The 25,689-nt window shown below is 33.6% G+C and overlaps 3 protein-coding genes across 22 annotated transcripts in view; all 3 read left to right on the plus strand.

Moving 5' to 3' along the window:
- Dus1 (Dihydrouridine synthase 1) overlaps positions 1-17,861 on the plus strand; it is a 55,177-nt gene extending 37,316 nt beyond the window's left edge. For 2 of the 3 annotated variants that reach the window (XM_036366724.2, XM_070106235.1), the window contains exons 2-8: positions 12,924-13,134; positions 13,266-13,436; positions 15,005-15,164; positions 15,234-15,429; positions 16,404-16,652; positions 16,735-16,909; positions 17,186-17,861. In XM_036366724.2, the coding sequence (XP_036222617.2) occupies positions 12,952-13,134; positions 13,266-13,436; positions 15,005-15,164; positions 15,234-15,429; positions 16,404-16,652; positions 16,735-16,909; positions 17,186-17,707 (1,656 nt within the window). In that variant the 5' untranslated portion in view covers positions 12,924-12,951 and the 3' untranslated portion in view covers positions 17,708-17,861. Of the gene's footprint in view, positions 1-12,907; positions 13,135-13,265; positions 13,437-15,004; positions 15,165-15,233; positions 15,430-16,403; positions 16,653-16,734; positions 16,910-17,185 lie in introns of all 3 variants that reach the window. The other variant, XM_036366725.2, reaches the window with a different exon arrangement.
- A 544-nt stretch (positions 17,862-18,405) lies between these two features.
- Rpp30 (ribonuclease P protein subunit Rpp30) lies at positions 18,406-19,897 on the plus strand. Its single transcript, XM_014240768.3, has 6 exons — positions 18,406-18,678; positions 18,748-18,935; positions 18,993-19,061; positions 19,121-19,395; positions 19,458-19,537; positions 19,676-19,897. The coding sequence occupies exons 1-6, from the start codon at positions 18,588-18,590 to the stop codon at positions 19,870-19,872; spliced, it is 900 nt and encodes a 299-aa protein (XP_014096243.3). The 5' UTR covers positions 18,406-18,587; the 3' UTR covers positions 19,873-19,897.
- Positions 19,898-20,477: 580 nt separating this feature from the next.
- kis (chromodomain helicase DNA binding protein kismet) overlaps positions 20,478-25,689 on the plus strand; it is a 76,459-nt gene continuing 71,247 nt past the window's right edge. For 14 of the 18 annotated variants that reach the window (XM_036366696.2, XM_036366697.2, XM_036366698.2 and 11 more), the window contains exon 1: positions 20,478-20,563. The gene's annotated coding sequence lies outside the window, so the exon portion shown is untranslated. The other 4 variants (XM_036366692.2, XM_036366693.2, XM_036366690.2 and 1 more) reach the window with 4 other exon arrangements.

Consider the following 25,689-nt stretch of genomic DNA (forward strand, 5'->3'; position numbering starts at 1 on the left):
ACTAAGGCATTATTGAAGGCATAGAAATAATAAATAAATACAGTTCCGATATACCGATTTCAAGGATTTAGGTGCTTCCATTTAACTATTTTGGGTCACACCTATTTAAACTCCAATGTGTAATCTCCGTTATTACGTTCGATTCTCCAAAACTGTAAAATGTTCTCATACTTAAATGCAAGATTTTATAAAACAATTACATGGATATATTATTTGGTGTTTAAGAAATTTGCATTTTTTTGTCAACTGCCATTTTTTTTAGTACTTCTATAGCGCCACTTGTGCGCAGTCATTTATAATTCTCAAAGGTTTCACGAGCGCAATAAAAGCGTGTGAATAAAACAAATACACACGTAATGTGCGGCCAAGTCTCTAGCAGTTCCATCCGGCACTGCTGTTGCCACCCACGATGTCTCTATGTAATTGCACACAAAATTATCATAGTGTATGTAGGCATGTTCTACATAGGTTTACACATGCTCATACAAGTTTGCTAACCACTTTTGTATTTATAAGTACCAGTTTATACTATATAAAACACAAAACGTTTAGAAATTGGGGTATTAGGGTCATTTTCAAATTTTCGTCGACTGTAAAGTGTAAATTTGTATGTATACCATATATTACTTGCCTACGTTGGCTAAGGGAATTTTCACTTTCTCCATATTTTTTTTTATTTATACCTTCATACATTTAAACGATATATTTTTAATACAAAATTCGTTTTATGTTTCACGGTGTTGTTCTAATCTGTAATCGATCTTAAGGTCTAGTATACTTTTAGATCCTTTAGATCTTAATCGCCTGTAAAATTCTAGGAAAGCTTTGAGTTCTAGTGACCTCAAGTTTAGCATTTATCGAAATGGTCTTTTACATAAATAATAGACAATAATTTCTGCTATGACACCACCGTAACACTTTATGAAGCTTGCATTTTACCTTATTTTGAGATCAGGGTATGTCCCTTATACTCAAATATTCTCGACCAATTGCTTAAAGCTTAAATTTACTGAAAAGCTGTTACTGAAAAATTTGGAACAAAATCTCGAGTTTAAGATATTTGGACTCATCGCTTGCTCCAAATAGTGACTTCTTAAAAACTATGTTACTTCCGCTTTTTTCGAGTATACTCTCTTTATACCAATGTCGTTGTGTGAGAGAAACTGATATTTTTTGAAACTTTTTTAGGAATAATGCACAAAAAGTATTTGAAAAATAGAACTAACAATTTACGCGACATAACTCTATATATGATATTTCGTCATAATCGATTGTGGAATCGTAACTTAACACCAAACGTTCGTAAAGGACCTCCAGTCTATTAAAACCAGCCAAATGATTCAAACACAATTTATCCATTGATTTAAAGCCGTAATTGATTGGAATTGAGTAATGTTTACCCAACTGTAAACATTGACTGGTGCAAAATCTCTGCCAAAGATTATCCTTCTATGTCTGCATTGTTATCCGACGTCAGAAATGCCATACATCATTTAACTATGCCAATATTAATGCTTCGGCGAACTTTAATATTAAAAAAAAATTGTTTTCAATGTTTGCATAATTTTGTTTAGATTACGAAAATGTTGCAGTAGAAAATACGCTAGAAAAATCACCTGGTAGAAAAACACCAAGAAAAACTTCAGACAATGCAGTGGTTTCACTAGATGATGTGGAGCCAACGGACTTAGATTCAATTTTGCTAAAAAGTCTGTTGTTCTGGTAGCCATATTGCTGCAAATTCGTGATGCTTTCGAACAGTCTGGGGAATAAATATTGGATTACTGAGATACAAAACAAATAATAAAGTGTTTAGTTCGTTGGAACTTACTTTATGCAGAGCATAATATTGTTCCAAAATTTTTTTTCGAAAACTACATCTTCGAAGTATAACTTCTTTGGTTATGGTAGTAAAATAGTTTGAGTGCAACGAAATTATGGAGCTTGAACCGATTTGGGTAATCAGTATAAATCGTGATGATTTAAAACGAAAAAAAATTACAAGCTTGCCACATAGTTAAAAATAAAATAATACCAAAAGAGTTCCTTAGGTAAAATAGTATAACAGAGGAGATTTAATAATGTCTCTCAATAAAAGTGATAATATAACTGAATTATTATAATATGAATATTATATATTTAAAAATATTTTTTATTTCTTTAAAGCCACGAAAAAGCCGATATCCTAAAAGTTTTACGTTCAAAAATCAGGTTTAAAAGGTCAATCTTGCACAAATATTTCGTCTTTTTTTATTGCTTTTGTGTTTATAATTTAGAAAGAAGGGTTATTAAAGCTTCCTTCGGCTTATATTCCATTTAGCTTTTCCTAATTCATATGCCTTAGGATTGATTTTATATTTTTGATAGAATTGGCGTAAGTTCTCTACTTCCTTTATATTTATATATCGACAACTTGATATGATAAAGTTACTTGGCTGACTTAAGTTAAGTTTAGGTCAACTATATTCTAAAAATTCAAAATTTCGACAAATTATTTTTGTATTGAGAACTTCCAACTATTGTATAATTCATATAAAACATTCACATTTACTTTTGCTTTTATTTTCAACATAGCTGTAAATTTGGCATTCATTCGCTATGCACTTGCACATCGACCCAGTTAGGACTATCTAATATTGGTAGCCGTCACATTTCCGCATTTTTTAGTGCAAAACTTTTCTTTTGGCAAACAGTTATTACATTTTGGCACAATTTATTTATATTTTCACTTCATGAGTGTGTCCAACAAAAGCAAAACGTGTGTGTTTGCGTTTTATGTCGACGTTAAGAGGCAAACTCGCACATGGGTAAGCACTATACTATATAACCAAGTGATGCGCTCAAACTATATACTTTCTTATGTCAAATATATTTGGCGCTACTAGCTTTATTGCTTTGCTGACCTATGACGAGCTTCAAACCACCTACGACGGCTAATGGAATTTATGAAAAGCTTTGTTATGTTCACAATGCACTCGGTTGATTGGTAGTGGTCGCTTAAGAAGGCCCGTCGGTATGCAAATAATTATAAAAGCCTCTTCTGCCACAAAAAAGAATTTGCTTTCATTATAAAATAAGCTGTATGATATATAAAACCCTCGAGAAATGCCAAAGGACCACCCAACGTCTTCGAATCGACTGTTTAATGTTTTATATTTTAATCGTAAATCCACTATCTACTTGTATATAGTTGTCGGCAGCTCAGTTACTCTCACTGTTAATAAATTGCAAGCCACTCCGGTGATCCACAGCAATACCTTGTTATTACCGGACGAAAGAGCAATCACCGAATGAAAGCGAATATAGAATACTTCATACGATTTAAAAAATTAACGGTGTTAAATATCGCGAGTTTAATCATTGGTGTTATGTACATGATAAAAGGTTTATGTCTCTATAAAGGAAATAACGGCTTTCAGCTTCCATAACAAAAATTCGAAGGATTTTCAGGCAATAAATTTGGTATCTTTTATATGTACCTGTATAAAGTTGGTCATCCTGTATACAAGAAAAAATTATTAACAAATATATCAGTTAAAAGATTTATACAGAAACGGTTATTTGGATCGAGGTATCCATGTTTTGAACTACGTTTGTCAAGCTGATCATTTATATATGTATATACTTTGAAGGGTCTCCGACGTTTCCTTTTGGGTGTTACAAACACCGTGGCGAACTTAATATACCATGTTATATATATAACATATAATAAAATAAATTGGAAGAAATGCATACGTGAATACATTATATATTCGAGCTAATGCACTGAAGTGTGTAAAATGTAATGCAAATAGACGTACTCATTACTAATTCATAAGTATCATATCATTTCTCATATACGAGCACAAATCTACCTATCCACCCATTGAAGGAGTCGTGTGCAAGTGAAATTGTTTGAGTTTCCAAAGCAACGCCATTGTTGCATTGTGCGAGTAGCTGACTCCAAAAGTGATGTCGTGCAAGTTCATAAACCAAAAGTTGCATTAACTTTTGTTCTAAGTAAAGTTCATTGACCGCTGACAAAACCATTCAAAATTGAAATATACACAAAGTCGACTTTTCGCTTTTGTGAAAATGTACTAAGGCAAATAAGTATGTATGCATATTATTAAAATGTGCATTTATTTTTATAGTACGTAAATTTAAACTTCTATAAAGTTTAGAACAGTTTTAAATATAACTCACCTCGAACTAAATATACGAAATCCTTGAAAACCTCGTGGAAGTTTTTGTGTATATAATTTTGCCAGAAAAGAAAAATTACCTTAGAATAAACCAACTCTGCTTTGCCAATGATTTGCATAGTCACCGGTTACTTTTGAAGATGATATATAAGGCGTGTAAAAAGATCCACTGTTTTTCCAATGAATGGAGTTAGTAATCTGTATATCCCGTCGTATAAGTGCGATGAAGTAACGCTATATGGCGATAGACAAATAAGAGTTCCTACTGGAAAAACTTATCAGACAGTAGTCGGATTACATGACTCACTATTGTTTGAGCATGTGTCAAAGGTGGACTTCAGCAAAGCGTATTATCCAGTTTTTCTTCAATAAAGGCGAAAACGCAAGACAGGCGAATGAAAATATGTTTCTTTACGATATTTTTAATGTTAAAGAAGAATTGACAATTGTCGAAATTATCTATAAAATATTAGAAATCGTCGAGTCTGACCGCCATGTAAGCATTGTTTCGTTTACCGATAACCTAAACCGTTTGGAACCGTTTTAATAAGTGGGTAACCACTCGAGTTAACGGCAAAAACTTGCTGGTCTTGCACCCAATTTTCATCTCTGAATCGCTGCTGAATTAATTATGTTCCGATCCGTACATTTCTGTATTTTATGGGATTTGCAGAGAATCATTGACTATGATCCCCTCCCGGCCAAAATTTTAATTCGAAGCCATACTGTCAACAATTGGACCGTCTGATCGAAGCAATTGCCCAAAAGCGGCCAGCTTTGGCTAATAGGAAAGGAATTGTGCTTCATCAGGATAACGCCAGGATATACACATCAATAGTGAATTGCTAGAAGCTCCAAGAGCTCGATCTTAATAGGTTCTTGGGCATCCATCTTAAAGTTCGGAACTGAAACCAAGTGTCTACTACCTGTTTTTTTTGTTTGCGAAAAATGTGCCTCAATAGAAGCTTGTGAAAATCGACTGAACTAAATTTTTGTCAATAGGGACAAGGGTTTCTATAAGAGTGGCATTATGAAATTATCTTCATAATGGCGTAAATTATTCTAAATATGCCAAATAAACTTTCAATTTAATGCGAATCTAATAGGTTTGATTTTACTAGGTTTTATATATAAAATATTGGGGAACCAAAACTCTGTTGATATTCCAACGGAACACTTTATATTCGAGGAAAGATTTAAGCTTATCCGCTTCAACATTTTCGGAAATGTGGTGCCTAAACTCGAAAACAACCTGAATTGTCTAGATGAAAGTAAGTTCACTTCCTATATGTGCCGGTATCGTCTGCAAACCTTGATTTTCATAAAAGTTGACGCAAATATGACATGAACTAAAAGCTCCAGAAATATTACAGCGACACTAACTCTAGAGGCTTCCAGCATTCACTCAACATAAATATGCGGATTCTGGCAGTGTCAGTCAAGAATCACTTAAAAAAATATACTTAATTTTAATATTTTAAATAAAATTACAATTTGCTTGTTTCTATAAGAAATAAATACTTTTATGTCACTGCGTAGTTTTCGAGATATCTTCGGCACAAATTACTGTTCAAGACAACGGTACAATCTCCGAAAAAATCGTTCAGATCGGACCACTATAGCATATAGCTGCCATACAAACTGGCAAACAATCAAAATCACATCCTTGTATGGACAACTTTTTTATTTAACTATGTTTATATTTTCACTAAATTTTAAACTCTTTTTTGGAAACTTCTGTGTTTGTGAAAGGTATTATAGCTTCGGTGCAACCGAAGTTAATGACTTCTGGTTTGCTCTATCTTTGTTTACTTCAACCGTACTTCATTTTCTGCAAACTTTATTGCTACAGCAGAAAAGCTCAATTTCTTCGAACTACCTTCTGAGGTCTATCCAGAAGTACCGCCGAAATTTTCGTTTTAAAACAAGATAACCGAAAAAACTCTTGTTAACCTAAAACTTTAAAATATTAATCAACATATTATTTATAATTGAAAATACGATAACTTTTTAGAAAGTTGTTGTATATAGAGACAACAACATGGAATTTTCATTAGTCTCCAATTAGGTAGCGTGTATGCTGCCATTTTGCCGTGCAAAAGCAAACTTTGTTGCATGATTGCACTTTATAGTCGCTTCGTATACATCAATTAAATGCAGACAATTTCCGCTTTTCACAAACTATATTGTGTTTAATGAAAACCATGTGCACGGGGTATATCTTCCGATCTGCTACAATACTTACACACACACACACAGAAACCAAAGCAGAAAAAAATAATTAAAAGTTGCAACGAACTGACTATTTTTCGCTGCTTTGTGTCGATTTTTAGCCAGACGAACGCGTCAGTAATAACTTCCGTACTAATTAAGACGCAACAACCGTTGTACAACAACAACAAAGAATAGCAACAGCCACAGCCGCAAGTGCAAGTACGTGATGATGGCAAAGAACGAGTGTGTGTAAATATGTATATAATTGTAAAAAAAGAAGCAGCAAAGTGATTATCTCGATGCCTCAATTGGCTCGACGACTCAAGGCTTAAGACTTGACAATCTAAACCACTTGTTACTTTTGTTGTGCCAACGTCATAGTTGCCACCAACGCCATTGACGTCGCCACCTAGTCTGTCCTTCAAGCAAAGACTTATGTATGCCTATGGATTGTTATGTGTGTGTATGCGTTTGTGTATATATGTACATACATATGTGTCGACGGTTGATTGTTGCTTGTAATAGTTTTTTAAGGATTGCCATTTGCTGTCTTACTAATTACGCCCATTGTATTCACTTGGTGTGGCCACTACGCTGCCTTGGGGCAGTGAAATGAAAAGAAAAGCAGAAAACATAAAATTCACTGAAGCGTTTAATTGTGTTGTAAAAAAATGATAAAACTTTAAGAAAAGCTATTGCCAGTGAAATTTATTATGAAATACAACGGCAAAAATCAATTTGACGCACACATTCACACACACCCACACACATACACTCGCCCACTGGCAACGAGTCGTCGTCAGGTTTAAGGAAAACGCATATTATAGTTGTTGTTGGTGAGCAATTGCTGTGACGAGCATGCAACTTAATAAGTTCGTATATATGCACATGCTTAAGTGCACTACTCATTTACATATATACATATGTATGCATAGAGTTGCTTACATGCAAATCAGCCATGAACGTGGCCATTGTGCCGTGCGCGTGCAGACTTTCAACTTGATGGCGAAAATAGGCCATCATTATCCTACTATGGAAGCACTCCTCAGGCGGTGTACAGTGGGTAAAAGTGAGATTTCGGTCGAAAATTGCATATTTCTAGAAAGCTCGTCAATATATATTCGTTCGGGTCTAGGTTGGTTAGTACTTTAATTGCTCAACCCAGGCAAGGCCAGAAATTAGTATTAGTTTTTTTAATCTATGCACGTTTTTAAGAAGAACATATATTTTATTTTGAAGTGATTACTTACGAAACATGGTTTCTCTGATGTTAGATCACCACGTATTTAATTTTTAACAGTCGAAATTGCATTATTATTTAGACTGTATTCAAGGTTTCCTGTTATTTTTCTGGTTTTGTCGATGACTAAGGCATAAACTTTTTTTTACTACAAGTAAGCACTCGCTGGGTCCCAGATCATCAACCGCCACTATAGCAGTTTATCTAGTTCCACCTCAAAAGAAGCGAATTCAATGAACACTACCTACATTTACTTATAGCTGTCATAAAAACTGAACGATCGGTATCAAGTTCTTTTATGGAAAAGTCTTTTATTTGTCAAGGTATCTTCAAGAAATTTGGTATAGATTACACTGGTCTACAATTCATAGCTCTATCAATGATTTTCTAAGATTTGCTCTCTTTTATTTTTAAATCTTTATTTTCATTTCACATTAAAAAAATCAGAAACCATGAAACAAAACAGCATAAATATTTGTTAAGGTCAGTTTTGTTGTTGAAAAATAAGGATGCATCGCAGTAAACAGAGAGACAAATGTCGATCACATATTAAATCCTTGAGTTCATTTTGAAAAAATGTGCACAGAACCCTATTCATGACTAGAAAACTAAAAACAAGTCGATAATTAGCTAAATATATGATATGCAATTTTTTTAAAAACAAGAGCACATACATTATTTTTCGGAATAAGATCGTAATTTTGACACTTAAAACCATCAGATTAGCGTTTGCTAAGATTTCCAGAGCAACACAAATTTTTTGGTTTTTGTAGAGCTCTGTTATTATCCAAGACATAGTACAATCTCCGAAGAAATTGTTCAGATCTGACCGCTAAAACTTAAAGCTGCACTCCAAACTGATGGATAACGTTTTAGCCGAAGCTTCCTTCCGAAACGTGGCGTATCTTTGACATCAAAATTCCCGCAACGGCATCGAAGAAAGCAAAATTGCGCCTAATTGGCTATTACAGTATTCGAACCATAAACACTATTCACCTTTTTAGCCGCCTGGCTTGCGTATTCGCCTTTATCGAACAAAAGCTGTAAAATATGACATATTTTCACTTTGCTGGTGTCCATTTTAGAAACGTGCTCAACCAATATTGAGACAAAGAAGTTTTTTTAGTATGAAATATTATCTTATTCCACACGGGATACAGATTACCAAAACCATATATTAGAAAAATTATTGATTTCGTTATACTAAACTTAATAATTTTATGGAGTGCTGTCAAGGCCCCGACTTTCAGATGAACGCTTCTTAATCCGTTTTTGGGGAGTAGTGAAAATAACCTAAAGTGTTTTCGCGCTTTAACGCTCATTTATTAAAATGGTTTATGAAAATTAGTTGGCGTAAAAAAATGCATTAGTAGAAACAATCTTCAACTGGCAACATAAATTTCTGCGTTCTCTGGCAACTGCTTCCACTGCAAAATATAACGATCTAGTATAAACTAAAGTTTTTTTTTAATGTAAAATATGCCTTTTCGCAGTTCTAATTAGCAGAAAAAATTTTTTAGTGAGCAAACAAAATTCTGCGAATATTGTGTTAATTAGCGCGAACGAAAACACTGTGGGAGGATGCTTTTTATATATAATAACATAACCACAAATATATATCTGGCATAAACAACTTATTTCTAATTGCTACAAGTGCATAAATTGCTGCATATTCACAACAAATTACTACTTTTGTTACGTTTTATTTATTGTTCTTCAACTACTAGACTTTACTTTGCACCCGCACCCCGCATGTGTTAACCATCTGTAATAGCAGCATTTGTGAAGTGCTTCTCTTAACTTGTGTTTACACTTATATATTTTAATTTTCATTATATTGCTATACACTTACACACATACACAGATATTTGCTGTAAGTATGTGTAAAAAAAATTAAAAAAAAAAAAAAAACTTTGTGCTCCCCCAGTTGTTGCTGTGCAATGCATAGAAAAATTAGCTTAATTAACTTTTATTCACTTAAAGCGCTTTTTCCGCTGACTTAACGCTGCGCCATGGCTGCTGATAGCGAAAACAAACAACACGCCAACTTGCAACAAAGTGCGGCAAGTACCTACCATATACCACACTCACTTGTTACTTGCCATACTTTCTCGTCGAGTCGCCGATAATGTTATTGCTGTTGTTAGCGTTGTTGTGTGATTTTATTGGTGTTAATAGCAAAGTCGCTGTTGTTGTTGTTGTGTTTAAATGGACGCGCGGGTGCGCCTAGTTGCGTGCTGTGCCGATAACTAGCCCAGTGCTGCAAGTACACCACATTTGCTGTTGTTGTAGTTGAGATTATGACCACTTTTACTGTTGCCTTTACAACAAGAAAATTAAGTCAAAGTCATGTTAGTGGTTCAGTTGCAGTATTAACAAGTTGCTGTTAGCGCTTTTACTTTCCATTTTATGCGTTGACCGAAATTAAGCTTCTTTTCTTTAAATGCTGTATGTATATATGCGCCCAATAGGTTGGTCTTAAAATATATATATAACAAGAAAAAACTTTCGGCTGAACCGATGCTATAATTTCTTTCACAAGCGCAATTTTTATAGCATAAAAAAACAAAACAGAATCTTTATCTTGATTTTGATAGATCAGTTTGTATAGTAGCTATATGCTATACTGGTCCGATCTGAACAATTTGTTCTTAGATTATACCGTTGAACAATAATTCATACCAATTTTCGTGGAGCTACCTTGTCACATAAAAAAGTTTTCCATACAATTACTTGAGTTTGATTGATCTGTTTGTATTACAGCTATATCCTATAACGATCCGATTTCGACAAATGAGCAGCTTCTAGCGGAGAAAAAGGCGTCTACAAAATTTCAGATGGATATCTCAAAACTGAGAAACTAGTTAACGTATATACAGATGGACAGACGGACATGTCTAAATCGACTCAGCTCGTTACGCTAACCATTTATATGGTATATATACTTTATAGCGTATCCGACGTTTTATTTGAGATGTTAAAAACATCGTGAAAAACTTAATATAGACTGTTCAGCGAGTAAATATGGTTGCTAAACCTCAAACCCTACAACAATACTTTTATAGTCAAAGACGTGATAAAAATTTTACCCTAATTGGAGATGATTATAAAGTGAACTGATACCACTGTAGCAAAAATAACATTTATAAGTTCTATAATTATGGCATACCGCACGCGGTCAAAGCTCAGATATTACTAGGGATCAAGTGAACAGGCTTTCAACAGATATTTTTGATCCTGCAATTAGTTTTAATTTATTAAGATAAAAAAATAGAGATATCTCTCGCGTCACGCCTTAACTATCTAATCAATCAAAACAATTTTATGGAAAATCTTTGATTTCTGTGATATCGGTTTCGATCATATGCGAAATAATAATTAAATTTTTTTTTCTCTAAACACCTGAATTGTCACCATTCTGCTTTAACTCTCTCCAATAGGAACCAAATTTTATAAAATATATAAAACTTTACTCAACTGAACTGGTACCTTTTAGTTTTTCTGGGAAGTGATGTGTTTGGAAAGATTTTATGTAATCAAATTTTATATAAAATACCGACTCAAAAACATTTCATTCAATGATTTAAGGACATCCCTAGAGTATATACATTTTTAGTGTTTTCTGGAATTGAGAAGTGTTACAAATTTGTAATTTTGTTTTGACCTATTGAGCATATATACTTTCTATCAACCAAGCGCCTTTTAATAAAAAAATACCAATTAATTAATTTTTTTGAACTTGTCGCCCTAAAACATTTTCAAATTTATTCGTTTAATTGCTATATGCTACGAACATATTTATTATTACTATCTGAAAATGAGCTTAAATTTTGTGTCTGATTAGATATGGTAAAAAATTCGTTCGAAGACGTGCTCTTTTTTAATCTTTAGAAATAAATAATATTAATTGGAGGTTAGACCTGTTGAGAGATTACAACCATGAAGTAAATACTCTTGTGTGAGTTAGTAGTTAAATAAATGATTGTTTTTTAAACAGCTGGGCCTGGCTTTGAGACCTTAATCTTTTGAAGAGTTCTATAAATTAATGTATCAGATGTCATAGAAATCAAGCCTTACAACTGATCTTTCCTCTAATCTAATATCAAAATATTAGTTCAACTTATTTTTTTATTAATTTCCAGTCATTGCTGTTTCAAGTAAGTCTATCTCTTTTTCAAAAATAGTGCAAAACCAAGATTTCATATGGATAAGAATCTTCCTAGAAAGTTTTCATATTTGTTATGCTTATCGGTCTGAAACTCATGGAACTCTTATGGAACCGACAGTCGTGGAAGTAATTTTCCATCTACTAGTATATATGATGATTCCGAGGGGATTTATAAGCTTTGGGAGATATATTTTATTCATCAATGCTAGTTCCGTGACAGCGGATAATATCTTTCCTGATTCAGTTGCATGGTCGGTAATTTTTAAACAATGATGCATTTTTAGAGACAGAAAAAAAGTTTATCTGCATAAACGGGTATTTGATAGAAGCAACTTCTTTGTTCTGAGACATGATTATGCTATCCATTTCTCCATGCTACAGCGGTAACAGATGCTCACTGTCCTCCTTCCCGGTGGATGCAACCTTGTCTCGATAAGCGGTCCTAATCGTACCTGAATAACTTTGAGTTCTGTTGGCGTCTGTCAACGCAGTTCTCTTGGGATTTTTTGGTTGCAAGCTGAGGTAGTGGTCTGCATCGCCTATAACGACTTTCTTGCTCTCTTAGTTTTAGGTGAAATTAGTTTGGCCTGTTGTTCTGAACGCTTAGTTGCAGACGATTGCGTCGCTTCCATGATTGCACCTAGATTAGAAAGTTACGGCTAGATGTACAGCTCGCTTCAGAGAGACTGCTTTAAGATTCTATGCCATTGCAACGCCAAGATGCTGGTAATGACACAGGTATTATTTCTCGTTGCCGGATATTAAGGGTTTAAGCTCTTTTAGTATAAATCGGGCAATTTCTCATCGAGGACATCAACTAGAATCGGTAATGAGTGCATCCATGAAGGAATTTTAAAGCCTATATGCTATCTATCGTAAACACGTTCGGGCCCATGTTTTATACTATTTTTACCGAACCAATAACAATTTTTGTTTTCATTTTGAGTTCGACCAAGTTGGCGTGTTTTTGTTTTAAATATACTCAAACATAATTTAGCGACTAATTAGCTGATATATTCACAATTTAATCTCTCTCGCTTTGTGAGAAAGTTGCTGCTAAACTGCAAATAAACAACACTTTTTAACTCTTAAAATTCATAGGTAATTTAAATTTCAGTTGTAAAATTCCGTAACAAAAGAGCAAGATGGAGAATGAAGTCGTCGCGCCCACACCAACCAATGTCGGTTCCACACCACCTACGACAGCACCGCCCGCCGAAGTACAGACAGTAAAAAGTGATACAGCAGCAAAAGACACGACAGCAACACGCCCTAAACTTGAAGGTTATGAATTTTACCGCAAAGTCCTTGGATCACCTCAGTATGTGGTAGGTGCAACAAAACCAAAATAAATTTTTGAATACATATGTGTGTACACACAAGCTTACATATGAGATGCTAGTATGTGCTAACATTGAAAATAAAATTTTCTTTCTCTTCGAATCTCATTCGCTTGTAGGTGGCGCCCATGGTGGATCAAAGCGAATTGGCCTGGCGTATGTTCTGTCGCAAGTATGGTGCCCAACTGTGCTACTCACCAATGTTTCACAGCAACTTGTTTGCCAAGGATCCAAAGTATCGCAAGGATGCGTTACAAACATGCCCCGAAGATCGACCATTAATTATACAGGTTTGTTAGCCAAATCAAGATTACATACGAGCTACCTTTTGGCCAGTAAAAGAGGGTGTGATTTTTGGCTGAAATATAGCAGACGGCATTTTAGGTGTCATGTTAAGAAGGTGATAGAAAATAGCAAGAAAAAACTACTAGGGTAGTGCAAAATTCGGGTGGGCGGAATTCTACAATAGATTGGTAGAAAGTAAGGATGTTTGGAATAGTTTCGAATGTCTGACAAACCCCGATGTATGGAAATTATTATCTATTGTGTAAGGCAGCTAGGAGAAGAAGACAAATCACGTTATAACTATTTTAGCGATATCACTAAATTGTAAAATTTTTACTGGTATTTACGAAATCAAACTATTTTTTGTCGAAACAAATTTTGCGTGACGCGCGTGATGTGAATTAGAGCGTTGGAGCTGTTGAAAAATCCTATTATCCTCATATTGATCTTCAGCATATATTTAGGCTTTAGTAGTCGGAAGAACACAAATTTCTTATTTTCCTACATAACCAAAAGCAGCCCAAATCAGAAGAGATTCCCCCTCATAGTTTTGCATCTGCCGGATCTGCCGTCGATGTCTAAAATCTCGGCTGTACTTACCGCTGCCATCCGGACCATTTAAGTTATATTGTTTTCCCTCAGAAAGTTTAGCATTTTGGAATTCATTAGTCCAAAATTTATATTTTTGCCGAATTCGAACAGTCTCTCAGGAACTATACTTAATTTTTTTATTCTCAACCAAAAGTCTTTGAAAATTCGGTCAGTTTGGGTCAAATTTGATCAGATCGTATATGTACATATAGACTGATATATAATATGCTGGATAATATTTACATCCTTATATGCGGTAGCTGAGATAGTATAGATTGATTTTACTTTTTTGTGGAAGAGAATTATCATATTACTTAGTGCATACACGGAATTTGGATTTATGTAATCGGTACTAACCAAGTTTTAGATGCCTACTAAATTGCATTCGGATATCTCAAAAGCAGACGAAGAAGTTTTTATAATCCGTAAAAATTAACTTCACCAAAATCCGTAAAAATTAACTTCCCGCATACGCATTTTATAGAAAAACAAAATCGACCCGCTCTACTATGCGATGAGTTATGTACGCTTTGAAATTCGTTCGCCAACCAGTTAATGATTTGGGCTGAGAATTAGGTGTGCTATTAACAGCATGAACCCAACAAATATATGAAAATATTAATATTTTTATTTATGAAGAATATTAGAACACTTTTTAGACATGCGATTTCCCACCAGCAACTCTAACGAGTACAAAATAAAAGTCAACCTTACAATTATCATGATTTTTAATTCCGTTGTCTGTTATGACATTGACATTGACATCACTAATGGCTTTTTTTATCATCGCATAATTCACGCTGTTTTAACTTTTTTTTTGTGCGAAAGTCAAGAGAGGGTCTTTAAAAATACGCAAAACCTTGACCTGAGCCCTTCAACGCTCAAAGTCCCTCAAGGAGTTCACTTAAAACGGCAATCCATAATTCCAAGCCATATTCCATTTCACATGTGTTTCTCAAAATCTTTTCCATTTCATTTGCAGTTTTGCGGCAACGATGCCGAAACGCTGCTGGAGGCTGCGCTCTTGGCACAGGACCACTGTGACGCTGTCGACATCAACTTGGGCTGTCCGCAGGCGATTGCAAAACGTGGCCATTATGGTGCATTTCTGCAGGACGAGTGGGAGCTGTTGGCGGAAATTGGTGTGTATTGTGTTGTTGCTGCTTCCACCATTCGCATAAGCATATATTTATTCTTGCAAACATTTCCAGTAAATACTCTGCATACAAAGCTCTCTGTGCCGGTGACATGCAAAATTCGCGTATTCGAAGATCGACAGCGCACTATTGAATATGCAAAAGTGCTTGAAGCGGCGGGTTGTCAACTGCTCACCGTACATGGCCGAACACGAGAGCAAAAGGGGCCGCTTACGGGCATTGCCGACTGGAGTTACATCAAAGAAGTAAGGTACAAGTACATCGCAGAAAGTAACGGTATTTTTACATTTGTATGACGTTTACATATTTACTGTTTGTTTGGCCTAGCTATGTGATCCATTTCTGTCGAGCGCCTTAAAAGTTACTAAAAATACTGTTTTTTTTTTTTTTTAATTTAACTCGCTTACGATTTACTAGATTTTATGATAGAGCTTTTTTAACTCAAACTCGGGGTTTTTATTTCAATTTCAGACAATTAATAGATTAGGAATTAGTTCAAAAACGCTAGGACTACTTCATATTTAGAGGATTGATGGCTTCTAATCACAAACAGTTATTTGTGCAGAGAACCCTTTAATCTCGAAGCCGCTCTTAAAGAATTGTATTAGGACTTTTCCCACGAGAGTGAGGTCTGTGTAATCGGAATAGACTCGGATTTTCATCCCGACAAGGAGTATCAACTGGTTATATTCCACAACTTATTTGGTAAATATTTTCTACCCTACAACAACAACAGCAACAATATTAGACCTTCATCATCATCATAAATATATAAAGAGCGGCCTCTCGAGTGGGACTTGTTTTCAATTGATAATAATTATCTATAATTTAAAAGCCGTCTCTATAGATGAAAAAAAATCTAATCTAAATCAAGAGCAATAATTCTCTCTCAAAGAAGCGATGTTCAAAAAATATCTTGATGAAAAATTTAACATCCCCTGATAACCCGGAAAAATAAAAATTTAGTGAAATGAAAAAAACTTAAATAAAATCGATAATGGAGAGAAGAACGAAGTTGTACAGTAGTCTCATTAATCAAATAAAAAAAAAACTCGGTTTCTATAAAAAAAATATATGAAAAATGTTTTCGTAATGGATTATTTTGCCGGCTGAAACTTTTTCTTGCAAGCTCACTTTCTTTCCTGAATTTTCGTGCAATTTAACATTTTTTATAATATAGAAAACAATTCAAACTTAACTAATTTATTAATATTCCTTTAATAGACAACATATAAAAATACCCATGCTTGCTAACGGTAATATACTTGGTTTGGAGGACATTAACCGCTGCTTGTCGGAAACAGGAGTGGATGGTGTCATGACTGCTGAAGGAAATTTACACAATCCAGCCATATTTACGGGTGAATCGGTGAAAACCTGGGATATGGCCGAAGAGTATTTGGACTTTGTACAGCAATATCCCTGCCCAGTGTCTTATATACGTGGACATTTATTCAAAATCTTCCATCATTTGTATGTACTTATACATAATTTTATCATAATTATACAATACCATTAAAGTGTTATTTAAAATCCAAAATGATTCCAAAAAAAGAATGAACTTGAGACCAAATGCTGACTTACGCGAAGAATTAGCAGTATCAAACCAGTTGGAGCATTTTCGTGCTGTTGTTAAAAAAATTAAACACAAATATGAGCCATTCCATGTGGGTGCGAAGGTGTATGATGCCGAGGAGGTAGACCCCAGTGTTTTGGTCATCGAAGACGGTGTAAGTAATTGCCTAAGTACTCTGACCTTGGTTGGCTTGTTGCCCACTGCGTATGCGTAATTATTTAATGACATTCATGACATGTGTACGCAAAGCAACAAGAATCTTAATTAAAATTTATTGTTCATTTCATTATAATTATTATTAAAAAAATATTTAAATACATCATAATTTAAATTATAAAGGATAAAAAATAAAAATTAATCAAATAACTTATCTAAAAATTACGGTATTTTTATACTGCTATATTACTAATTGATCTTAATTCTTTTACAGCTGAATCTATCGTTGCCACCTTGGCTATGCCAACCGTACATTCGAGTGCCTCCAGAGCTGCATAAACAAATTATAGCTGAGAAGGTGCGCCTTGCTGAGGATCCCAATAGACAGAAACGTCAGTTTTTCGACACCGACGGCAATGAAATATCTCGCAAGCGCATGAAAAAGTTACGCCGACGCTTGCGTCGTCCCAATAAGCCAGAAGGCAAACATGAACGTAGCTTGGAATGCTGTGATCAATGTGCGAATCCGGTTGGTATCAAGTGTGGGTACCGTTTATGCCGTACCTGCTGTCGTGAGAAATGCTACACTGAAGACCGCGATTGTCCTGGACATGGTATATTGATAAAATCGCGTCGTATAAAAGCGAAGAAATTTGAAAATGAAAAGGAGAGTAAACAAGATTCCGGTGTATCTGATGATGTGGATGAAGCGACTAACGAATGCAGTGCAAACGAAAAACCGGTCAGAATTTTACATAGCCCAGAGACGAACACTGTTTTCATTGGAAACAGTTGATTTCTAATGATTAAAGCGTACTTATTAGTTAAATTGCTCACATATTTATATGTATTAGATATAGAAAAATTAGTTGAAACTATGTTGTACCAAATACAATTTTCAAATAAATTTTTTATTGGTAATTTGCGCCAATATATTATTTACAAATATATATACATTTTTTTTCGTGATCTGAATAATATGTTCCTAATTTCATGAACTTGAGTTGTATGACAGCTATATGCTATAGTTGTCCCATCTGAACAATTTCGCGTATATACAGACGGAAATACGGACATACCTAGGTAAATCAATTAAACTTGTCTTGCTGATCATTTACATATATAAATACTTTTTAGGGTCGCCGACGTTTCTTTTTAGGTATTGCAAACCTCGCGGCAAACTTAATATACCCTGTAAAGGGTATAAAAATTTATAATTAAATTAATTAACATCAACATCCTTTAGTTATAAATATTCCCTAAATTATTTTTTAAATGTATAAAAAGTTTTCTTTTAGTATTGTTAGAGTTTAAATCTTTTTTTAAAAAATGTTGGGTTCTAACAATGATTACGAATTTAGTAATAATAGTTATTACATATATTATACTTATGAAAAACAATTTCATCAATAATAAATCAGGCAACCCCAGATTGCACGTGCAACAAACAGCTGATGTAAATATTTAAACCGCGACGTCAAAATAGAAACGTCACTTTTGTTGCAAATTGAATTGTTTTGCAAATTGTCAATAAAAAAGTGATATAAATTCAACGTTAAATATAACACTGAAGTTCTCTCAAAATATGAATAAAATTTAGCTTGAAGAGGGCTAAATTTAATTCAACAATAAGTAACAGTTATAGAGAGTCAAAAAAGATTCAGTTGCAATTAAGAATGGAGAAAACACATCCCTTTTATGACTTATGCATACCATATCAAAAGGACGAGAAGGCGCTTAGAGAAATAATAAAAGAGGCAATTAGTTGTAAGATAATTATACATCTATGCATATGTTTATGTTTTTTATTAATATATTATATATGTCTTATGTTAGTGGGTTACAAAACCATTGCTATTGAACAAGTGTTTGATCATAGCAGACGCGATGCTACCAAGCGTGTTCCTGACATATTTCCGTCTCCTGTTGCACTAAAATCTTTGGAAGACGAGTTTAAAAATCAAGTAAAAATTTTACAAAGGTTAACAATTTTATATGTTGACGTTAGTGTAGCGCACGCCATGGTAAACAAATTTAGAATAAGTTATATACATACCATACTTAATTGTATTATTTTTCAGACGAATTCACTTAACTTGAAGAAATACAACTTGGTAGCTGGTCAACCAAAAACGGATGCTGCTCTAACAGTAATTTGAATTAATCATTAAAATTCTTTAACTTGGAGTACATATAATTATTTCTTTAGCACTGCTGTACAACTTTCGCAGGAGACTTGGTGACATTCGACACTGATGGAGGTGTCAAGTTGTTGGTGAATCGAAAAGCATATCAAATTGGTGTCAAGAGAGGCTTATTCTTCGAAATCAAATATGGACCAGCAATTAGAGACTCCAGTGTACGCAAGGATATGATAAAACTGGCGCACAATTACTGTGTTCGTGGTAAAACAAAAAACATAATTTTCAGTAGTGGCGCAACTAATCCTTTTGAATTGCGTGGACCGTACGATGTAGCCAATCTGTAATATATGAATTAAACTACGCTGCGAAGTGTAATAATAACAAGTTATGGTTTTTTTTTAGAGCTTATATCTTTGGCTTGTCCGAGGACCAAGGAAAGAATGCTGTGAATAAAGCGTGCAGACAGTTATTTTTGAGAGCACGTACGTATCATTTAATATCTAAAAATCTAAATACTTATATGTTCATATATAAATTTGATCGTTATTTTACTAGATTTTTGATATTTAAATCGTAAAAATTTTAAATTGTTTGTTTGCATTAATTTCATATATTTGCAGAGGGTCGACGCATTGGTAAAACATTTATGTTCGTAAGATCAACCGGGCCAGTGGTGTTTTCCGACTCATCTGATTCTGACGATGACGATTACGAGCAAACAGCTGATGATGGAAGTGATGAAAACGAAGGAATTAAAAGCTTTGTAGACTCCAATTCCCCAGAACAACCCAGTAAAAAGAAAAAGAAACTGGTATAAAAATAAACAATATAAAAAAATTAAATTGGTTTAATTTTCTATTAATCTATCTAATTATTCTTACTAATATGTATGGCAGCACCAAGTTTTGTTTAACCCTACCATGGTGCAAAGCACTTTGAAAATTGTTATTTTTAGTGCAGAAGCAACATAATTGCACCATTCAAAATACCGCATCCGGCTTTTTAAGGATTTAAATACGAATCATAAAGGAATGAAAACATTGAAAATTTGTAGATATTAAGAAGTAACCAAAACAGAATTAACTCAAAAGGGTTTATTTCAATGCACTTCCATAGTAGATCTAAAACTGTTCTCACTTTGTTTAGTAATCCTTTAACGAAAAATCTTACTCTTATCTATAAAATATCAATAATAACTTTGGGTTAGTATTTTATAAAAGCGCTAATTATTTAAAAATATGGTAGATTTAATGTATGTTAGTGATTGAGCAAAATCACAATCGTTAGTGGGATGAGCCAATTTATTTTCCACTCCACAAATTCCTCATTTTGTTAAAGTTAAATTTTAGAGATTTTTGTGCAATTATATGGCAATACTGCGAAGTGGGTCGACGTTTTGAACTGTCATTTGAATCGTCGTCGGCAAAAAGAATGAATTCTGAAAACAAAATGGAGGTCTTTGATTTGGTGCGTACGTCTCTGTGCTAGTGTGAAAAATTGTGTAAACGGTAAAATAAGTGGGAATTAATTAATAAATATTTCAAAATTTGATTTATGAACCTACCGGCTATAGATTATAGTAAACTTTTTATAAAAAAGCTATGTAATTACAGCGATAAAGTACTTTGAAATTTTTTCGCTTTAGTTGAATTGCAGACACTCGGTGAAAATCGAGAATTAGGAGAAAACGAGTAGAAGAAAAATTTCTGTACTTCGCGTCAACGATAGCCAACGAAGGCGATGTTGGGTTTTTCGTTTTCATTTTCTGCTGTTCATCGTTAGTATTTGGTTGCGTTTCCCCAAAAAGCGATAGCAGTCAATTTTCTTTTGTTTTTTGTTTAAAAAAAAAATTAATTATAATAATAGTTGATCGGTAGTGCAAAATGGACATAAACAACAAAGTGCAATAAATATCTGTGATAAAAATAAATAGGAAGCTTCGAAATGAAACAAGTAAAGAATAATTGTCAAAGAGACAGAATATATTAAGGAGAAAACAAAAAAAAAAAAAAAACAGTAAGATAAAAAACCGCATGCTGAAAGATAATATTAAAAGAAAATTGTGTAAAGAATGTTAAATATATATACAGTGTGAAGACGAAAAAGAAGATTTCTTGCTGAGCGCGGCGATTTGCATAATTGAAATTTGTGGTACTGGACTTTTGTGTGCTTGATTGCTATATAGGTATTCGTGTATGAACGTTTGACTGTTTGCATTGACCGTCGTACAGTGCCCATAGCAGAGCTCCCCATTCGCGACCGCACATCGCACCTTACCCCACTGGATTTGATTTCATTCGAGTTTGCTTCGTTTGTCTCCGCGACGTCGAGAGGCAACGCGAGATGGCGATTGCGATGGCGACGTCAATGACTGTGTTTGCGTTTGTGTTGTAGAGAAGTTTGTTCGAAATTAGTTGATTGCTTTTTTAATTCATTTTTTCTTGTCTCGCTATTCGCTCACAATGACACCACTTACGATGCCACCCTTCGATTATGATTTAACAATAGTTTAATCATATGTATAAATTTTAAAACAACTGTGTATGACCATATTGTTGTACAAGTCGACTTACGTACCAATATTTAATGCCTTATAATATTATATATGTATATCTACATACGCAATGGTTTGTACCGGTTGCAACGTGAAAATAGCATATTAAGAGTTGAAGTACATTTTATGGAATTTTGACTTTAGTTACTAGTGCTATAAGGAAGAAAAAGTCGTGTATTCGCTAATGTTCGTGTATATGCAATCGTTATAAAGTGCATTCAAACCGATGAACATTGTAATTTTTTTGTATTGTCGTCATCGGGAATGTCGCCGAATACACTATTTTGTGTGTATGTGCATACATGAAAAACATAAATATGTACGTTTTGCTGTCGCTTGCACCTGCACTGATATTGACGCTGAGCTTTCTCCACTATTAGCTAAATCTACTGCTATCTTCGTTTTCGCGAAATTATAAAAAACTCCACTTGAGACTTTCATTCTATTATTAATACTAGTTAACTTGCAGTCATTTTTATTTGTTAAGAATTATTGCATACAAAACATAAATTAAAATTTTCAGTTTGATAAATTTTGAGTTTGAAAATAAATATTGAAATAAATTCAATTTTTGTTTTTGTAACAGATAAGCTTTAAAGATATACAAACACATTTTTGAGAGATCATCTGATGTTTGAATGCATATATGTATTTATGTATGTACACATCTGTATATGAGTTTGTTTATAACTTTATTTCAAATGAAGTGATTTTTATGAACAAATAGAGAAAAGTTTTAAAAAAAAATCAGGTCATTATATTAAAATAGGCTTGTGGGGAAACTGGCATACCGAGTGTTGGCACTGTAAATATATACAGATAGGTACATATGTACATATTTACATCCATTTTGAAAAGCAGATGCAAAAGCCGGAGAGTGGTAATGTGAGTAAAATGTGAATAAAAACGTAGCTTGTCGCACAAAATCGCTTTTACTCTACTTATTGTTCGCTTCTTTCACACACCTCTTGAATGTGAACGAACATCGATTTTAGCATCTGTACGCATTTTATAATGTACTGATGTTTGTACGCGCCACGCTGTGACGCTTCTTGTGTCAGTTGATTGCTAAAGATACACATACATACACCACACTTTCAACTGCTGATATATTGTCATACAAACATGCATACATGTATGTACATATAAGCACATGAATGTGCACAAGAAATCGTTATACAAACATACGTATACGCAGCTACATTTTGTTGTTGCATATATATTTTTATGGTACCTAGTAATTGAGTACTATATAAGTACATTCATATATACAAAAGTAAGTATGTATGCACATGCAAAGGTACCTAAACGTGCGTCTGTGTACGTACTTCAATGGATGCTTAAATTGTATAAAGCATTAATTTGTATCTAAAACCAAATACAACAACATCATTAAAGGCAAAACAAAAAAGTTAGGCTGACTCTGGCAAGACCACATCGCCGACAACGCAAACATCAACCGACAGCAAGTAATAACACCAATAACTACTGCTCGTGTCGTATATTAGCAGGAAGCAACAACAAAATGCACAGTGTAGAGAAGACGACAAAAAAGACTTGGTTGGATTACTGGATTTACATAAAATATGAAATGAAATGAATTGAGGGAGCAATGAGTAAAAGAATCTCAAACTAAACTATGTTCGCGCGTCCATATGTATAAAAGTATGTGTGTTTGTGTGCACATTTATATACTATTAATACATATGCATATTTATATATATAATACTTTGCTTAACGCGAAAGGCTGTTATACAAGCTGTGAAAAACACAAACAAAGAGGAATATCCAACAAACTGACAGACGCGGTGTACAAGTATGTACCTGTGACAATAATACTAAAACTTGAAAGTTTTTCATCTTCTGCATGAGCAGTTGACAAATAAAAGTAACGTAAATTTGTAATTTATACAATAATTTTTTAATTTTGTAAATTATATTTATTGTATTATATTTCCACCAGATTAAGAAGTTTTCTCTGCATATTCCACTAGTACACTTTCCTTAACTTCTGTTCATAACTTTTTTCCAATACAAGTTGCAAAGTTGCTTAATTAGCAGACTCCTAGAGAGCATAGGCCTCATCTGTACTTATAAAGTGGTCTACATAAAATATTTGTTGTAGTTTTGCTATTGAATTTGACCGATATTCCAATCTGTTTAATAGCTTATTAATTATCCTAAGCGCATTTTATATGCGTCAGCTCCATCTACAGCAAATATATTTATAACATACTGCTATTTTACTCCACAATTTTCCCAAATGGTATAATTATTGCGAATGCTTCAAATGTTTTATGACTTGTTTTATTTTGCACTCAAATCCAATATGGCTTTACATATGCAGTATTCCTGATTGTATGTATGAGTAAATAACTTATTATTTTATCTTTTCTTTTCAATGTGCACTTTTAAATGTGTGTATATATGTACTTATGTATGTATGCACTTCAGTAATTGTTGCTGCTTAATGTATACTGAAAGGTTTAAAACAACTGTTAATAAATTGCATATTATCATTAAGTCATTCAATTCTCATACTTGGAAATGGAAAGGGTTTTTGTTTTCGATTTGGCGATATAAAGAAAGCTTTACTATTTTTATCTCGTTTATCTTACTACTTAAAATAAAATAAAATACAAAACTGTAATTTGATGCAAGTGATCGCACTGGTAAGGGGCACTTGTGGGCTAAACATTTTTAAAAGGTGGGCGTGGCTCTATCCTCTAAATGATTAAATGTATGTACATATCTTTCAAACTATCCAAATGTAGCTAATGTGAAAATGTCGAAATCGGTTGACAACCACTCTTACTTTCCATATAACAAACTCTTAAATTGCGTCTGAGTCTTTCACTTTTCAGTATACAAATTAAACTTCGATGCAGTTATTAGTGTAAAATTTTGCACAAAAAGTAATTAGTTAATAGTTTAGTATTGGTTAGTCCATGAGTTCTAGTATTGAAATTCGGGGAGAATATTTTTGTGAAAACAGCATGCCTTTGTGCCAAATATAGGTAAACTCGGGTCTCTTAGCCCTCATATACCTCTATATCAATTTTCGGACTTCCGGTTGACTATTTACTGCATCTATCGGTCAATATGTTAGAAATCTTAATGCAGTTCGGAAGGAATCTCTCAAATAATAGTGTATCTTCTTGCCTATGATTGTAAATAATGTATGCAATATTTCCTACTTTTAATAAAAAAAATATATACGAAAATCCAGTATATCACTTTACCTTGTGTTTGGTTACACTCGAACTTAGACCTTCCTTACTTGTTTTTTGCTACCAATTTTTCGGTTTTAAGTGTTGTAGTTTTGTCATCTGGAATGAAATTTTCATTTTTTATAAGGACGAGATTTATTCAAGTTGGTAATATTTGCTATTATTATTATTCTTATTGTTATTGTTGTAGCGACAGAAAAAAATTTCTGATATAATTTTGTGAAATGCTTTCGAGTTGATAGTATTTGTTGGGATAGTAATCCATTTTCATTCTGTTTACTAGTCCCGATTGTCGTGAGATTGGGTGTTATTGATTTCGCTGTGCCGCAAATATCGTCTGGACAATGCTTGATATTTTTTATATCGGAACAATTTTAACATTCGCTGTCAATATATTATGTGTGTATCAATGTGGGCTGTAAAAATTGTATACTTCGTGGCTTACTTTATGGATCAGAATTTTTAGGCACTTTCTTCTTACCTAAATCTAAAATATATGAGTTTATGGACGTCACTTAGCAATTTTAAAATGTTTTTCCTTTGAACTAAGCGCTATTAGTTCGGGAAAAGGCTCGCAAGATGCAAATTCGATGTACTACAAATTTAAATGTGAAGCGCCTAAAATCAGTGTTAATCCTAGTAACATTTATGTATTCCATAAATAAGAAGTGCAGTGCGTAGTTGAAACTTATGCTAACAAAACAATATATTATTACACTTGCGTTTATCAGAAAATTATTTTTAATGTCGAGGAAATTTACTGAGACAGTGTTATATTGATAAAAAAAAGAATATTGTTAAAACATTTTAACAACACAAGACATTGCCGTTATATGTGAAGTGTTATGTG

Source organism: Bactrocera oleae, chromosome 3 (genome assembly GCF_042242935.1).
Source record: "Bactrocera oleae isolate idBacOlea1 chromosome 3, idBacOlea1, whole genome shotgun sequence".
NCBI lineage: Eukaryota > Metazoa > Arthropoda > Insecta > Diptera > Tephritidae > Bactrocera > Bactrocera oleae.

Coding starts and splice junctions, on each gene's coding strand:
- Rpp30 (XM_014240768.3), top strand. CDS start 18,588: ATGGAGAAAACACATCCCTTTTATGACTTATGCATACCATATCAAAAG. Junction 18,679..18,747: donor AATAAAAGAGGCAATTAGTT/GTAAGATAATTA, acceptor GTCTTATGTTAG/TGGGTTACAAAACCATTGCT. Junction 18,936..18,992: donor TTAGTGTAGCGCACGCCATG/GTAAACAAATTT, acceptor ATTATTTTTCAG/ACGAATTCACTTAACTTGAA.